General features: G+C 38.5%; 1 protein-coding gene across 1 annotated transcript in view; it reads right to left on the bottom strand.

The window, feature by feature from the left end:
- The window catches only part of UMPS (uridine monophosphate synthetase), a 47,236-nt gene that overhangs the window by 6,887 nt on the left and 21,071 nt on the right, over window positions 1-19,278 (bottom strand). Inside the window, exons 4-5 of the mRNA XM_027106884.1 lie at window positions 14,616-14,791; window positions 12,937-13,051 (exon numbers count right to left, since the gene is read on the bottom strand). Of these exons, the coding sequence (XP_026962685.1) occupies window positions 12,937-13,051; window positions 14,616-14,791 (291 nt within the window). The remainder of the gene's footprint in view (window positions 1-12,936; window positions 13,052-14,615; window positions 14,792-19,278) is intronic.

Raw genomic sequence — 19,278 nt, 5'->3', positions numbered from 1 at the left:
TCCAGTCTTCTTTTGATTTCTATTTGCATGGAATACCTTCTTCCATCCCCTCACTTTCAGTCTGTATGTGTCCCTATATTTAAAGTGGGTCTCTTCAATGTATACACTAATATGTATAAAATAGATAACTAATGAGAACCTGCTGTATAGCACAGGGAACTCTACTTCACTTTGCTGTAGAGTAGAAACTAACACAACACTGTAAAACAACTATACCCCAGTAAAAAAAAAAAAAAAAACTCAATTAAAAAACATTTGAGCATACAACTCACCAAAGTAAATATACGAATGGCAAATAAGCACATGAAAAGATGTTTGGCATCACTAACCATTAGGAAAATGCAGACCATGAAGAAATATCACTACCTACCTACTAGAACAACTAAAATGAAAAATATAGCAACAATACCAGATGTTGAATAAAGATGTTAAAAAAAAAATACCAGGTGTTGGTGAGATTGTGGAAAAACTGAATCACTCATACATTGCTGGTGGGAATATAAAATGATACAGCCACTTTGTAAAAGAATTTAGCTTTTTTCTTTCTTTCTTTCTTTTTTTTTTTGTGGTACGCAGGCCTCTCACTGTTGTGGCCTCTCCTGTTGCAGAGCACAGGGTCCGGATGTGCAGGCTCAGCGGCCATGGCTCACGGGCCTAGCTGCTCCGCGGCATGTGGGATCTTCCCGGACTGGGGCACGAACCCATGTCCCCTCATCAGTAGGTGGACTCTCAACCACTGCACCACCAGGGAAGCCCTAGCTGTTTCTTTAAAAACCAAATATACATTTGCCATACAACTCAGTATACTCCTGGGCATCTATGACACAGAAATGAAAATTTATTCCCCACAAAAACCTGTGCACAGTTATTCATAGCAACTTTACATGTAATAGCAAAAAACTGAAAACAAGTAAGATGTTCTAAACAAATGATGGTACATACATACCATGGAATACCACTTGGCAATAAAAAAGAATAAATTATCAATACACACACATGCACACAAAAATAAAAAAATAAAGTGGGTCTCTTGTAGACAGCGTATATACAAGTCTTGTTTTTGTATGCATTCAACCAGTCTGTCTTTTGGTTGGAGCATTTAATCCATTTACATTTAAGGTAATTACTGATATGTATGTTCATATTGCCATTTTGTTAATTGTTCTGGATTTGTTTTTATAAGTCTTTTTCTTCCCTTCCTCTTTTGTTCTCTTGTGATTTGATGACTATCTTTAGTGTTGTGTTTGGATTCCTTTTCGGTTTTGTGTGTTTACTATTGTAGATTTTTGGTTTGCCATTACCATGAGGTTTTTATATAGCCGTCTATACATATGCAAGATTGTTTTAAGTTGTTGGTCTCTTAATTTCAAATGCATTTCCAGTGTCCTGCACTTGTACTCTCCTCCTCTCACAATTGCTGATTTTGATATCAAATTTGTGTGTGGATGATTTCCTACCTTTATGTTTACCTTTACTGGTGAGCTTTCCCATTCGTAATTTTTCTTATTTCTAGTTGTGGCCTTTTCTTTTCCATCTAGAGAAGTTCCTTTAGCATTGTTGTAAAGCTGTTTTGATGGTGCTGAACACTCTTAGCTTTTGCTTGTCTGTAAAGCTTTTGATTTCTCTGTCAAATCTGAACAAGAGCCTTGCTGGGTAGAGTATTCTTGGCTGCAGGTTTTTCTCTTTTATCACTTTAAATATATCATGCCACTCCCTTCTGGCCTGCAGAATTTCTGCTGAAAAATCAGCTGATAACCTTGTGGGGATTCCCTTGTATGTTATTTGTTGTTTTTAATATTATCTCTTTGTCTTTAATCTTTGTTGATTTGATTAATATGTGTCTCAGTGTGTTCCTCCTTGGGTTTATCCTATATGGGACTCTGTGCTTCCTGGACTTGTGTGAGTGTCTCCTTTCCCATGTTAGGAAAGTTTTTGGCCATTATCTCTTAAAATATTTTCTAAGGCCCTTTCTCTCTCTCTTCTCCTTCTGGGACCCCTATAATGTGAATGTTGGTGCATTTAATGTTGTCCCAGAGGTCTCTGTCCTCATTTCATTTTTCTTTTTTTGTTTTTTATTAATTTTTATTGGAGTATAGTTGCTTTACACTGTTCTGTTAGCTTCTACTGCACAGCAAAATGAATCAGCCATACATATGCATATATCACCTCCCTTTTGGATTTCCTTCCCATTTAGGACACCACAGTGCATTAAGTTGAGTTCCCTGTGCTATACAGTACATTCCCTTTAGTTGTCTATTTTATACATAGTATCAATAGTGTATATGTGTTGATCCCAATTCCTCACACCCCACTGCTTTCCTCCTTGGTATCCATACATTGGTTCTCTGCGTCTGTGTCTCTATTTCTGCTTTGTAAACGAGGTCATGGATACCATTTTTCTAGATTCCACATATACGTGTTGATATTTGTTTTTCTCTTTCTGATTTACTTCACTCTGTATGACACTCTAGGTCCATTCACATTTGTAGAGACAAATGACCCAATTTCATTCCTTTTTATGGCTAATATTCCATTGTATATATGTACCACATCTTCTTTATCCACTCCTCTGTTGATGGACATTTAGGTTGCTTCCATGTCTTGGCTATTGTAAATAGTGCTATCATTTTTCTTTCTTTGTTCAGTTCTGCAATAATGATTTCCATCAGTCTGTTTTCCAGCTCACTTATTTGTCCTACTGCCCTATTTATTCTGCTATTGATTCCTTCCAGTGTATTCTTCATTTCAGCTATTGTATTGTTCATCTGTTTGTTCTCTGAAGCTTCTAGGGGTTTTTTTAGCTGCACTGTGCAGCATGTGAGGATCTTAGTTTCCCAACCAGGGATCAAACCCATGCTCCCTGCAGTGGAAGCATGGAATCTTAACCACTGGACCACCAGGGAAGTCCCTTAGCTCTTTCTTAAACATTTCTTATATCAGTCTGTGCCTCCATTCTTAAACATTTCTTATATCAGTCTGTGCCTCCATTCTTTCTCCAAGATCTTGGATCATCTTTACTATCATTACTTTGAATTCTTTTTCAGGTAGATTGCCAATCTCCGCTTCACTTAGTTGTTCTTCTGGGGTTTTATCTTGTTCCTTCATCTCTGCCATCATCTCATTTTGTCTAATTTTCTGTTTGTGGTCTCCATTCCTCATGCTGCAGGATTGTAGTTTTTGCTTCTGGTGTCTTCCCCATGGTGGGTGAGGTTGGTCCAGGGGCTAGTGCAGGTTTCCTCATGGGAGGGACTGGTGCCTGCTCTCTGGTGGATGGAGCTGGGTCTTGTCTCTGGTGGGCAGGGCCATCTCAAGGGCTATATTTACAGGCAGCTGTGGGGTCAGGGCTTTGGGTGGAACTATGTCTCCACCCTGTTTGTTGTCTGGCCTGAGGTGTCCCAGGCCAGGCCTCACCAAAATGGTGACCTCAGGGAAAGCTCATGCTGATGAGTATCTCCTGGGGCCTCTGCCACCAGTGTACCTGCCCTACAGGGAGCCACAGCCAACCCTCACCTCCCCAGGAGACCCTCCAAGATCTGCAGGTAGGTCTGGCCCAGGCTTCTATGGGGTCACTGCTTTCCTCTGGGTCCAAGTGCATGTGAAACCCTGTGTGTGCCCTCCAAGAGTGGAGTCTCTGTTTCCCCCAGTCCTATGGAGCTGCTGCACGCAAGCCCCACTGGCCTTCAAAGCCAAATGCTCTGGGGGCTCCTTCTCCTGATGCTAGACCCCCCAGGCTGGGGAGCCTGATGTGGGGCTCAGAACTCTCACTCCTGTGGGAGAACCTCTGTGATATAATTGTTTTCCAGTTCGTGGGTCACCCACCCGGCAGGTAAGGGATTTGATTATATGGTAAAAGTGCCCCTCCTGCTGTCTTGTTTTGGCTTCTTTATCTTTGGGTGTAGAACATCTTTTTTGGTAGGTTCAAGTCTTTTTTTGCCAGGGGTTGTTCAGCAGTTAGTTGTGGTTTTGGTGTTTTTGTGAGAGGAGGGTTGTTCAGCAGTTAGTTGTGATTTTGGTGTTTTTGTGAGAGGAGGTAAGCTCAAGTCTTTCTACTCCACCATCTTGCCTCCAACCCTGGCAACAGCTTTTGAAGTATGCAAATACATACAGTCCTGTGGGACTGCAAGCATAAGTTCTGCTGCCCGCAGATGAGTATCTAAATTCTTTTCTGGGAGATAGATAACAGCTGTAGTGAGGCAGAAGGAGAGTGCAAAGATGGTGTCTATCAGCTTATGTTCCCTGAAAACATCTCTGTAGGCCCCAGGTGGTTGCCAAAAGAGAAGCCTCAGGCCAAAGCTCCTGGACAAGCAAACAGGCCTCTTTCACAGAAAGATGGGGTGTGTTGCAGTGTGCTGTCTGTGCAGTGCCCTGGGGTATGTAGCCTGCCAGAAACTGTCTCTTCACTTGTTAGTCCCACTGGACACAGCAACATAAGCTCCCCCTGGCCTTTAGGGCCAAGCAATCAAGGGGTGTTCCCTGGGCACCAGCCCCGTGTAAAAGGTCCCTTCCAGGAGATGAGGAAAGGGAAAGTGCGAAGATGTGCCCAATGGCTGCAGCAAAGCTGAGGGGGAGTGTAAAGATGGCACCTGTGGGAAGAAGTTAAAAAGAGAGATGCTGCTGCCAGCCAAAGCAGAGGGAGCGTGTGAAGATCGTGCCCCCCAGTCTCTGTCCCTGGAGGGTGTTCCAGCAAGCTCTTGGAGATGTGTGTTACAGTATATGCCTATCCCTCAGGCCAACTCGTTAAGTATAAAAAGGCTCATTTGCTAATATTAAAGTCTGAGCACAGGCTCCCTCTGAGCTGGGCCCTGGGGCAGGTGAGGCTGAGCTTGCAAGCCTTTTAAGAGCCATTTCACTCAGATCACTACTGTCTTGTGGGTCTTGTGGACATAAGCCCCATTGATTTTCAAAGCTAGATGTTTTGGGGGGGGCTCATCTTTCAGGTACAGGTCTTAAAAGTTATGATGCCCGATGTATAGTTCAAACCCTTCACTCCTCAGGGAGAAGCTCTGGGTTTTGAGTTCCACCCTGATTCTGGGTCTTCATACCAGGGGTGGGGTTAGCAGTGAGGTTGCATCCCAGCCTCTCCTACCCACTTCAATGTGGTTTTCTTCTCGTTTGCCTGATGTGTAGTCCGTGCTCAGCCAGCCTTTCCAAGGAAATTGTTCCACACACAGCTATAGACTCAGTTTGTCTGTGGGAGGAGGTCAGTTCAGGATCTTGCCATCTTGAACCAGAACCCCACTTTTTCCTTCTTTTTAAATTCTGCTGTTCCAGAAGCCTCCTATAAATGGCTTATTATTATCTTTCAAATCCAAGATGCTTTAAAAATCCCTAAAAGCCTAGATTCTAACTGTACTTATCTAGTCAAAGACTGTGGAGGCTTCCAATGAACATTAACAGTTGCCAAGCAAAGAGTGCTTACTCTGTCCCAAGACACTGTGCTAAGCTGCTTTACATACATTAGCTCATTAAGCCTCTCAGCAACCCTGTGAGGGTCAACAGTGTTACTACCCACATTTTACAGATCAAGAAAACGAGACCTAAGGAAGGGAAGTGACTTGTCCAAAGATACTGGAAGGGCTAGGAATACAAATCTACCTGATTCAGATAATGTTTAGCACAAATGTAGAGTTTAAAAATTGTAGAACACTAAGGCAACTATCATAAAGCCTTAGATAGGCAAGTCATTCTGCTGAGGCCTACTCTGTAGTATATAAAACCTGTAATGTGAAACTTAAGAAATGGAACAGAGACCCCCAGTCCTCCCTAACCCCAGGGGAACATCTACTTTTCTTTGGTTAACCTTCTATAATGTTTTTTGTTTAAAAATCAAAACCCCAAAAAGGTAGTATCTTTCTTTATAAGTGTGGTTATATTATTTATATAAAATAACTAGCTTCTTCAAGGTTGACAGGTATCCAACAGTTCTAGTATTTCAGGGTTTTAAGAAAAACAAGGTTTACCAAATCTATAGTCTCAGTCATTATGTTCTCAGTGTTATCATTCCACTCACAGAAACACCAACTCTTACATCTGCTCCTATACAGCATATTATCCATCCCTTCAACATCTGTGTAAGTATTTACAGAACCTTTATGGTGCACAGGGGTACTGTGCTAGAGGATATGCATTCTTCAGAAAAAGCTCTCATCCTCAAGGAGTTTGTAGCCTAGTGGGAGAGTATTCCAAAACTCTATACATGCAAAAATATATACAAGGATGTTTAGTTTGTAAAAAGTCCAAATGCAACAGGGGAATGATTAAACATATTCCAGCCCAAGTGTAACTAGGATACACTATGGAGTTGTAAAAAGGTAACTCTAGACATGGAAACGTACCACAGCAGCACATTCTCCATACTCTATGAAGCAGAGTTGTTTTGCTGAGACCCAGATGTTCACAGTTCCAAACATACACAAAACATTCTGTGACCCAGATGTTCACAGTTCCAAACTTAAGGAAAGAGGTGGAAAGAGGGATAGAATAAACTCCCATTCCTGTGATATGCTTTCTTGCTTAAGAAATCTTAAGCAAGATTTATTGTACAATAACCAATTCAGAAAAAATGTTTCCAGGTCACCATTTTTTCCCCATTCAAAACCAAAACAGAGGGCTTTACCTGGTGGCGTAGTGGTTGAGAGTCTGCCTGCTGATGCAGGGGACACGGGTTCGAGCCCTGGTCTGGGAGGATCCCACATGCCGCAGAGCGACTGGGCCCGTGAGCCACAACTACTGAGCCTGTGCGTCTGGAGCCTGTGCTCCGCAACGAGAGGCCATGATAGTGGGCCCGTGCACCACGATGAAGAGCAGCCCCCGCTTGCCGCAACTGGAGAAAGCCCTCGCACAGAAACGAAGACCGAACACAGCCAAAAATAAATAAATTCACAAAAAAAAAAAAAAAACCAAAGCAGAGCAATCAAGATGGCAGAGAAGAAGAACGAGAAGCTCACCTCCTCTCACAAATACATCAAAAAATACATCTATATGTGGAACAGTTCTCACAGAATCCTACTGAATGCTGGCAGAAGACCTCAGACTTCTGAAAGGACAAAAAGAATCTCCACATAACCAGGTAGGACAAAAGAAAAAAAAAAATAGAAAGGAATCTGGACAGGACCTGTACCCCCGGGAGGGAGCTGTGAAGGAGGAAAGACTCCCGTACCCCAGGGAGCCTCCTCACTGGCAGGAAAAGGGATCAAAAATGTATTTGAAGAAATTATGTCTGAAAACTTCCCAAACCTAAAGAAGGAAACACATCCAGGTACAGGAAGCACAGAGGGTTCCAACAAGATGAACCCAAACAAACAGACCTACACCAAGACATATTATAATTAAAATGGCAAAAGTTAAAGAGAGGATTCTAAAGGCAGCAAGAGAAAAACAATTCATTACAAGGAAACCCCCATAAGGCTATCAGCTGATTTCTCTACAGAAACGTTGCAGGCCAGAAGGGAGTGGCAAAATATATTCACTCAATCATTTAGAATAGAAGGAGAGAGAGAATTTCTTAGACAAGCAAAAACTAAAAATACAGCAATACTAACCCTATCATAAAAGAAATATTGAAAGGTCTTCTTCTCTAAATAGAAAAACAAGAAGCTATATCAAAGAGAAAATTACAACCAAAAAGTAAAATCACTTACATAAGCCACTATATAGATTAAAAAGGAAAAAAATAAATTTTTTGTGTGTGAAAGTGATGATGACCACAGTGAACAGCAAAAGGATAAACATGAAGATGTAAAAGAGGACATCAAAATCATAAAATGTTGAGGAGGAGAGTTAAGAAAATGTAGATTCGTCTTTTTTTAGAATGTATTTGAGCCTATATGACTACCAGTCTAAAGCACGTAGCTATATGAAGGGGTTAACATACTTGAAAAGCAGGGTAACCACAAGTCAAAAACACAATAGATTCACAAAAACCAAAAAGAAGAGAACACAAGCATAAAATAAAAGGAAATCAAACCACAAAAGGAAAAACAAAAAGAAAAGGGGAAGAAGAGGAAATACAGAATTAACTGGAAAAAAAGATTTAAAATGGCAATAAATACACATCTATCAAGAATTACCTTAAACATCAATGGACTAAATGCCCCATTCAAAAGACACAGAGTGGCAGACTGGATAAAAAAACAAAAGCCTACAATATACTGCCTATAAGAGACCCACTTTAGGGCAAAGGACACACAGATTGAAAGTGAGGGGGTGGAAAAAGATTTCATGCAAACGGAAATGATAAGCAGGGGTCGCAATACTTGTATCAGACAAAACAGACTTTAAAACAAAGGCCATAAAAAAAGATAAAGAAGGACACTATATAATGATAAAAGGATCAATACAAGAAGAGGATATTACTCTCGTCAACATATATGTACCTAATATAGGAGTGCCTAAATACATAAAACAAATATTAGCATACATAAAGGGAGAAACTGACTGGAATACCATAATAGTAGGAGACCTTAACACCCCACTCACATCAATGGACATATCTTCCTAGACAGAAAATCAATAAGGCATCAGAGATCCTAAATGATACAACAGAACAGTTAGACTTAATTGATATTCTTAGAACCTTACATCCAAAAAACCCAGAATACACATTCTTTTCAAGTGCACATGGAACATTCTCTAGGATTGACCACATACTAGAGCACAAAGCAAGCCTCAACAAATTTAAGAGGATAGAAATTATTTCAGGCATCTTTCCTGACCACAACAGCATGAAACTAGAAATCAACCATAGAAAAAGAAAACGATTACATGGAGTCTAAACAACATGCTACTAAAAAACCAATGGGTCAATGATGAAATCAAAGAGGAAATTTAAAAAATATCTTGAGACAGATGACAATGAAAACACAACCGTACATTATCTGTGGGATGCCACAAAAGCAGTTGTTAGAGGGAACTTCATAGCGATACAAGCCTTTCTCAAAAAACTAGAAAAATCTCAAGCAACCTAATCTACCACCTAAAAGAATTAGAAAAAGAACAAACAATCTAAAGTCAGCAAAAGGAAGGAAATAATAAACATCAGAGACAAAAAAATGTAAAATAAAGATTAAAAAAACTAGATAAAATCAATAAAACTAAGAGCTTGTTCTTTGACAGTGTAAACAAAATTGACAAACCTTTGGCCAGGCTCATCAAGAAGAAAAGAGAGAGAACCTAAATAAACAAAATAAGAAAAAAGGAGAAATAAACAATACTGCAGAAATACAAAACACTGTAAGAGAATATTATGAACAAGTACATGCCAACAAATTTGCCAACCTAGAAGAAATGGACAAGTTTTTCTAGAAACATACAGCCCACCAAAACTGAATCAAGAAGAAATAAATAATCTGAACAGACCAATCACTAGAAGTGAAATAGAATCTATAAAAAAAACAAAAACAAAAAACTCCTTACAAACAAAAGTTCAGGACCAGGTGGCTTCACAGGCAAATTCTATCAAACACATAAAGAAGAACTTATACCAATCCTTCTCAAAATCTTCCAAAAGATTGAAAAGGAGGGAACACTCTCAAAGACATTCTATGAAGCCACCATCACCCTGATACCAAAATGAGACAAATATACCACCAAAAAAAAAATTACAGGCCAATATCTTTGATGAATACAGATGCAAAAAACTACTAGCAAAACCAAATAAAATATTAGCAAAATATTAGCCACCCAAATCCAACAACACATAAAAAAGATCATGCACCACAACCAAGTTGGATTCACCCCAGGATCACAAGTATGGTTCAACAAATGCAAATCAATTAATGTGACACATCACACTAACAAAGAAAAGACAAAAATCACATGATCATCTAAATAGACACAGAAAAAGCATTTGATAAAATTCAACATCCATTCATGATAAAAACTCTTACCAAGGTGGGTAACATAACATAATAAAAGCTATTTATGACAAACCCACAGCCAATATAATACTCAACAGTGAAAAGCTGAAATCCTTCCTGCTAAAATCTGGAACAAGGTTGCCTACTCTCATGACTTCTATTCAACATAGTATTGGAATTCAGACAAGAAAAAGAAACAAAAGGTATCCAAATTGTAAGGGAAGACGTAAAACTGTCATTCTATGCAGATGACATGAGACTATATATAGAAAACCCTAAAGAACTGATAAATTCAGCAAGGTAGCAGGATACAAGATTAACATACAGAAATGGGTTGCATTTCTTTACACTAACAACACAATATCAGAAAGGGAATGTAAAAAAACAATACCTCTTAAAATCATACAAAAAAAAAAAACCTTAGGAATAAAGCTGACCAAGGAGGTGAAAGATTTATATGCTGAGAACTATAAAAATTAATAAAGGAAATTGAAGATGATTTAAAGAAATGGAAAGATATCCCAGGCTCTTGGATTAGAAGAATATCATTAAAATGGACATACTACCCAAAGCAATCTACAGATTTAATGTGATCCCTATCAAATTACCCATGACATTTTTCACAGAACTAGAACAAGTAATCCTAAAATTTATATGGAACCAAAAAAGACCCAGAATTGCCAAAGCAATCCTGAGAAAAAAGAACAAAGCAGGAGGCATAAACCTCCCAGACTTCGGACAATACTACAAAGCTACAGTAATCAAAACAGTGTGGAACTGGCATGAAAACAGACATGTATCAATGGAACAGAAATAGAGAGCCCAGAAATAAACCTACATACCTATGGTCAATCTTGACAAAGAAGACGAGAATATACAATGGAGAAAAGACAATCTCTGCAGCAAGTGGTGTTGAGAATGCTGGACAGCCATATGTAAATCAATGAAGTTAGAACATACCCTCACACCATGCACAAAAATAAACTCAATATGGCTTAAAGACTTAAATATATGACATGACACCATAAAACTCCTAGAAGAGAACATAGGCAAAACATTCTCTGACATAAACCATACTAATGTTTTCTTAGGTCAGTCCCAAGGCAATAGAATAAAAGCAAAAATAAACAAATGGGACCTAATCAAACTTACAAGCTTTTGCACAGCAAAGGAGACCATAAACAAAACGAAAAGACAAACTACAGAATGGGAGAAAATATTTGCAAACAATGTGACTGATAAGGGCTTGATTTCAGAAAATATACAAACAGCTCATGCAACTCAACAACAATAAAAAAAACCAACCCAATCAAAAAATGGGCAGGAGGGGGCTTCCCTGGTGGGGCAGTGGTTGAGAATCTGCCTGCCAATGCAGGGGACACAGGTTTGAGCCCTGGTCTGGGAAGATCCCACATGCCGCGGAGCAACTGGGCCAGTGAGCCACAATTACTGAGCCTGCACTTCTGGAACCTGTGCTCTGCAATGAGAGGCTGCGATAGTGAGAGGCCTGCACACCGCGATGAAGAGTGGCCCCCACTTGCCACGGCTGGAGAAGGCCCTCACGCAGAAACGAAGACCCAACACAGCCATAAATAAATAAATTAATTAATTTTAAAAAAATGGTCAGGAGACCTAAATAGACCTTTCTCCAAAGAAGACATACATATGGCCAACAGGCACATAAAAAGACGTTCAATATCACTAATTATTAGAGAAATGCAAATCAAAACTACAATGAGGTACCACCTCACACATGTCAGAATAGCCATCATTAAGAAGTCTATAAATAACAATGCTGGAGAGGGTGTGGACAAAAGGGAACCTAACTACACTGTTGGTGGGAATGTACATTGGGGCAGCCATTATGGAGAACAGTAAGGAGGTTCCTCAGAAAACTAAAAATAGAGTTGCCATATGATCCAGCAATCCCACTCCTATCTGGACAAAGCTATAATTCAAAAAGATACATGCACCCCTGTGTTCATAGAGGCACTGTTCACAATAGCCAAGACATGGAAACAACCTTAATGGCCATCAACAGATGAATGGATAAAGAAGTCATACACACACACACACACACACACACACACACACACACACACACACACGAATACTACTCAGCCATAAGAAAGAACAAAATGCCATCTGCAGCACCATGGATAGGCCTAGGCATTATCATACTACGTGTAGTAAGTCAGAAAGAGAACGACAAATACCCTGTGATACCACTTATACGTGGAATCTAAAATATGACACAAATGAACATATCCACGAAACAGAAGCAGACTCACTGACACAGAGAACAGACTTGTGGTTGCCAAGTGGGAGGTGGGGTGGGAAAGGGATGGAGTGGGAGTTTGGGGTTAGCAGGTGCAATCTATTATATATAGAGTGGATAAACAACAAGGGCCTACTGTATATCACAGGGAACTATATTTAGTATTCTGTGATAAACCATAATGGAAAAAAATACTTAAAAAATGTATATATACGTATAACTTAATCACTTTTCTGCACAGCAGAAATGAACACATTGTAAATCAACTATATTTCAATTACTATATTACTTTTTTAAAAGTAAAAAAACAAAACAACTTTGAACCCCCAAAAGGACATTTAATAACCTAGATTACTCCTTCACTGACTAGAGACTATCATTGAGAAAGTTTGCTCTTTTTCTTTTAGCCACTGCAACTGCATTTCTCAGACTGCTAAAAGTGTTAACATGTTCAGGTAAGTTTGGATGACATGACAGAACCAGGTACCTCCACACTGAAGAACCACAATAAACATTAGCACATCAAAGGCTCTGCAAAGTCCTAAACAAATGTCTGATTTTGTTTAACCTAGAGCATTCCTCCTTGAGCACAGAACACCTTTTTTGGCAGCATATTTGGAACATCAGTTGGGAACAATTAAAATTATCAGTTTCTGGGCATTTTTCAACAAAAAGTAGCTTTCTAGATTTTCATCCTAAAATTAGACTGCAAGCTATTTTGCATATCTAGGTTTTATTTTGTCCTTGCTGACTTGGGTAAAGAAGCATTTTGGAAAAACCATTACCAATGAATAGACTTACCTCCTGCTTCTAACTGAACTCCTGGAGTCAAGTGAAGAAATTCTGGTTTCATGCTTACTCGGGAGCCAGAAATAAAACCAACCACAAATTCAGAATGCTCTTCAGCCATTCTCACCTAAATGGAATGTAATAAAAGATTACAAGAAAGCACTTAACCACACAGAACGTAAGAAACTTTATTTCATAGATGCATTTCCTCATTTCATATTAAACTAAGTACATCTAAAACAGGTAATCTTAGATATGAATCTACACACTTGCTCCATTAAGACCACCCTGAAATAACACCTTCCGTCCCCTTCTCCTATAACCAAACACTGAAAACACTAAAAATCTTATATTATGTGCATCTAAAATCTAGATGCTGCATCGTTACTTATTTGTAATAATGCTTGGGGACCTACTTACTTCCAAAAAGGATACAAGTAGTACTCTAGAATACATTTATAATGGTATAAAACCACACTGACTTACTGCCTATCTACATAGATATTCAAGGACAGCCACCACATAAAAAACCACTATGTTGTTAAGAGCTAGCTAAAGAAATCTTACCTCTGCAGCTTTCCCTCTTCTTTAACATTTGCCAATAACTTGTCTCCACAATTTATCTACCATTACCTCACATTCATAGAGCCTCCCTAGAAGGTCTGCCTGACTTTCTAATTTGGCTCTTCCCTGAGGCCCAGACTGTTCCATTCTTGCCACTAAGTACTACCACCAACCAAAAATCAATGTATTGTCCTTGAGCCAGATCCAGAATGCCAAATATTAGCACTGGACTCATGGACCCTCTGCTATGAGAGTTGGGAAATCATAGACATTTATGGTCAATTCAGGGGTGCTGTTAAACCCTGGCCCTAGGGCCATATGAATTCTTCACAGTTCCACAGGCTTTGAAATATGAAACATAAATTCCCATGTAAAAATTAAAATTTTATTAAAAATTCCTGTTACTTTAAAAAGTAATAGTCTTTAAAATATCTGCAAAGATAATCCATCCATCTTTCTAGGTGACTATCCAACTATGAACCTTGCCCAGAGGAGAATGTAAAGAGGAGCTTTATAACTAGATGATTATCCATCTCTCATTTTTTTCTGGCATGCAGGGGGTTGGAGCTGGGCACTAACATGTATGGTGTTATAAGGATTTTTAATAATGGGGAGCTACTAAAGGAAACAATGTGTCTGGACTCTAGTTAAGAGCTCTCCCATACAATGCCAATCAATATCAAAGACTGAAAAGGTAAGCTGCTTCATGTGGGCTGCTGTCATGAGAATGTGCATCTGTGTGTGACTCGGGAGATTCCAAGAAACTGCGTATCTGGGAAAAAGCTATTCAATTTCAATTCATGGTGAAAGGGAAAAAACTCCTCTATCTTAAAGACCAGGTAAATACAGACATATGTTTATTTGACCCAATATCTGTGTTTCAATGTTTCTCTCTTAAGAGTACAGTTCAAATTTCTTTGGTGTACACTACAAGATATAAAATGCTATTAACCATCAGGATATTCTAGCCAACTAGTATTAATATACTGTCACACAAACAGCAGGTGATTTTTTTGTTTTTGACAGCAATTCCATAGACCCCAAATTAAGGTATTTTCTTCCCCTGTAACATCCAGTGTCACAGCCCCGGCCTTCTGTTGCCCCAATCTCTCTCCTCTGTCACTTACCGCTGCTTCAGTATAGCTCCCAGTGGCCAAGGAGCCAGCAGAGCTCATTTCTGCAATGAGTAAGCATGCCCGGTGCAGGGGCAGGCCTACTTCTCCCAGGCCTTTCACAACTCCTGAGCCTGGAACCACATGAGCGTTTACTAGATCTGCCCAAGAAGCTATTTTAAAGACACCACCTATGAAAAGGGGAAAAAAGATATCTGTCAATTTCCAAACAAAATCCCTTAACTTTTACCCAACCAACCAACTACAATATGGAAATAATCTCCTAGTAACATGTCAATGTAATAGGGAAACACTTCAAGAATTTTAGTGATTATCAGTGGACCTACTTGTGAAAAATTTATCTGTCCACCTGGTTAGCTGGTTGAGAAATCACAAGGAGAAAAAAATCTTATAAGTTCTACACTTAGTTTACTAGCAAAACTGATAAGACTGTTTTTCCTTGCAGGCTGATGCTTGTGACTACCAATAAGATTTATGCAACTGGAAAGGGTCCAGTGAAGACAGGTTGTTTGTTGAGTGGAAGATATCAACTGAAATTCCTCTGAAGATGACAAATTTTCATTCTGTAGGGATCTCTCAGAAACTTTACCATCTCTCAAATCTACTTGTTCCTTAGGTCTCTTTAGCTCTTCAAATTTCAATAGACAATTGTATTCATTTTAAAAGCAGACAACAGTAACCCAAGTAGATTTTTGAAAAAAAAACTATATGCAAACTTATAGAAAGTTTGTATAACTCTTTCAACAGTCTTTTTTTTTAAAGTATTTATTTATTGATTTGGCTGTGCCGGGTCTTACTTGCAGCATGCGGGCTCTTAGTTGCAGCATGCGGGATCTAGTTCCCTGACCAGGGATTGAACCTGGGCCCCATGCATTGGGAGTGCAGAGTCTTAACCACTGGACCACCAGCGAAGTCCCAACAGTCAATATCTTTAGCACATGAAGAAAGTCATTACAGACAAATCTCTCCTAAAGAAATAGCTTAAGAATATGTATGTATTACTTTAAGAAAAATTGTTGTCTCAAAAGATGCTTATAACTGTTAAATAACATAAAATGTCCGTTGTAAGGGTAAGTGAAAAAAGAGATATACCCAATATAACAGAAAGTTGCATAGAAGAATGAGTAAAGAATTGGTAAAGAATTAAGCACTTTTTAAAACTAATGTATGCTCTACCTTGAGCTATTTGACAAAATTTTTTAAAAAGGATGCATATCAACAGATCTTTTTCTGCTAAAAATAAATCTTACTTTATACTACCTTTTCCTTGTCTCCTATAGCTGCAATTTTCATTCTTTGAATATTCAGAACTCATTGTGTTCTGCAGGGCCAACATCTGTCATTTTTGCCTGCCTAGAACCCATGTCCCTTTCTTCTGGCATAAGCACAGCCATTTTCTTTAGGGAAATAACCCCTAACTATACCTTGGGCTTCAAGAAGTTTACATAAATAGCCTCACAATGATCAAGGGATCAACCCTAGAAGACGAAGACATAACAACCGTAAATATTTATGTACCCAACACAGGAGCACCTCAATACATAAGGCAAATGCTCACAGCCGTGAAAGGGGAAATCGACAGTAACACAATAATAGTGGGGGAATTTAACACCCCACTTACACCAATGGACAGATCATCCAGACAGAAAACTAATAAGGAAACAAAAGCCTTAAATGACACGTTAGACCAGATACACTTAATCGATATTTACAGAACATTCCATCCGAAAGCAGCGGAATACACTTTCTTCTCAAGTGCACAAGGAACATTCTCCAGGATAGATCACATCTTGGGTCACAAATCAAGCCTCAGTAAATTTAAGAAATTGAAATCGTATCAAGCAACTTTCCAACCACAACACTATGAGATTAGGAAGCAATTACAGGAAACAAACTGTAAAACACAAACACATGGAGGCTAAGCAATATGCTATAAATAAGCAAGCGATCACTGAAGAAATCAAAAAAATACCTAGAAACAAATGACAAAGAAAACACGACGACCCAAAACCTATGGGATGCAACAAAAGCAGTTCTAAAAGGGAAGTTTACAGCAATACAATCCTACCTCAAGAAACAAGAAAAATCTCAAATAAACAACCTAACCTTATACATAAAGCAACTAGAGAAAGAAGAACAAAAAACCCGCAAAGTTAGTAGAAGGAAAGAAATCATAAAGATCAGAGCAGAAATAAATAGAAACAAAGAAAACAATAGCAGAGATCAATAAAACTAAAAGCTGGTACTTTGAGAAGATAAACAAAATTGATAAACCTTTAGCCAGACTCATCAAGAAATAAAGAGAGAAGACTCAAATCAATAAAATTAGAAATGAAAAAGAAGTTATAACTGACACTGTAGAAATACAAAGGATCATAAGAGACTACCAAAAGCCACTATATGGCAATAAAATGGACAACCTGGAATGGACAAATTCTTAGAAAAGTACAACCTTCCAAGACTGAACCAGGAAGAAATAGAAAATACGAACACACCAATCACAAATAATCAAATTGAAACTGTGAATAAAAATCTTCCAACAAACAAAAGCTCAGGACCAGATGGCTTCACATGCGAATTCTAGTAAACATTTAGAGAAGAGCTAACACCCATCCTTCTCAAATTCTTCCAAAAAACTGCAGAGGGAGGAACACTCCCAAACTCACTGCACGAGGCCACCATCACCCTGATACCAAAAACAGACAAAGATATCACAACAAAAGAAAATCACAGGCCAATATCACTGATGAACACAGACGCAAAAATCCTTAACAAAATACTAGCAAACTGAATCCAACACATTAAAAGGATCATACACCATGATCAAATGGGATTTATCCCAAGGATTCTTCAATATATGCAAATCAATCAGTGGGATATACCATAGTAACAAACTGAAGAATAAAAGCCAGATGATCACCTCAGTTGATGCAGAAAAAGCTTTCAACAAAATTCAACACCCATTTATGATAAAAAAACTCTCCAGAAAGTGGGCATAGAGGGAACCTACCTCAACGTAATAAAGTCCATATACGACAAACCCACAGCAAACATCATTCTCAATGGTGAAAAACTGAAAGCATTTCCTCTAAGATCAGGAACAAGACAAGGATGTCCACTCTTGCCAGTATTCAACAGTTTTGGAAGTCCTAGCTATGGCAATCAGAGAAGAAAAAGAAATAAAAGGAATCCAAATTGGAAAAGAAGAAATAAAACACTCACTGTTTGCAGATGTTTGCAGATGACATGATACTATACATAGAAAATCCTAAAGATGCCACCAGAAAACTACTAATCAATGAATTTAGTAAAGTCGCAGGATACAAAATTAATACACAGAAATCTCTGGCATTCCTATACACTAACAACAAAAGATCAGAAAGAGAAATTAAGGAAACAATCCCATTTACCATTGCAACAAAAAGAATAAAATACCTAGGAATAAACCTAAGGAGTCAAAAGACCTGTGTACAAAAAACTATAAGATACTAATGAAAGAAATCAAAGACAACAAAAACAGATGGAGAGATATACCATGTTCTTGGATTGGAAGAATCAATATTGTGGAAATGACTATACTACCCAAAGCAATCTACATATTCGATGCAATCCCTATCAAATTACCAATGGCATTTTTCACAGAACTAGAACAGAAAATTTTGCATTTTGTATGGAAACACAAAAGACCCTGAATAGCTAAAGCAATCTTGAGAAAGAAAAACAGAGCTGGAGGAATCAGGCTCCCTGACTTCAGTCTATAATACAAAGCTACAGTAATCAAGACAGTATGGTACTGGCATAAAAAACAGAAATATAAACCAATGGAACAGTATAGAAAGCCCAGAGATAAACACACACCTATGGTCACCTAATCTATGACAAAGGAAGCAAGAATATGCAATGGAGAAATGACAGCCTCTTCAATACGTGGTGCTGGAAAAACCTGACAGCTACATTTTAAAGAATGAAATTAGAACACTCCCTAACACCATACAGAAAAATAAACTCAAAATGGATTAAAGACCTGAATGTAAGGCCAGACACTATAAAACTCTAAGAGGAAAACACAGGCAGAACACTCTCTGACATAAATCGCAGCAAGATCTTTTTTGACTTCCCTCCTAAAGTAATGAAAATAAGAACAAAAATAAACAAATGGAACCTAATTAAACTCAAAAGTTTTTGCACAGCAAGTGAAACCATAAAGAAAACAAAAAGACAACCCACAGAATGGGAGAAAATATTTGCAAACAAAGTAACTGACAAAGGATTAATCTCCAAAATATACAAACAGCTCATGTAGCTCAATATCAAAAAACAAAGAACCCAATCAAAAAACGGGCAGAAGATCTTAATAGACATTTCTCCAAAGAAGGCATACAGATGGCCAACAAACACAGGAGAAGATGCTCAACATCACTAATTATTAGAGAAATGCAAATCAAAACTACAATGAGGTATCACCTCACACAGGTCAGAATGGCCATCATTAAAATATCTACAAACAATAAATGCTGGAGAGGGTGTGGAGGAAAGGGAACCCTCTTGCACTGTTGGTAGGAATGTAAATTAATACAGCCACTATGGAGAACAGTATGGAGGTTCCTTAAAAAACTAAAACTAGAACTACCATGTGACCCACAATCCAACTACTGGG

This window comes from Aethalodelphis obliquidens, unplaced genomic scaffold, assembly GCF_003676395.1.
Source record: "Aethalodelphis obliquidens isolate GAN/ISIS:26980383/991018 unplaced genomic scaffold, ASM367639v1 scaffold1, whole genome shotgun sequence".
Taxonomy (NCBI): Eukaryota; Metazoa; Chordata; class Mammalia; order Artiodactyla; family Delphinidae; genus Aethalodelphis; species Aethalodelphis obliquidens.
The sequence above is the reverse complement of the archived record's forward strand: the minus strand, read 5'-3'. Positions and strand labels throughout refer to the sequence as shown.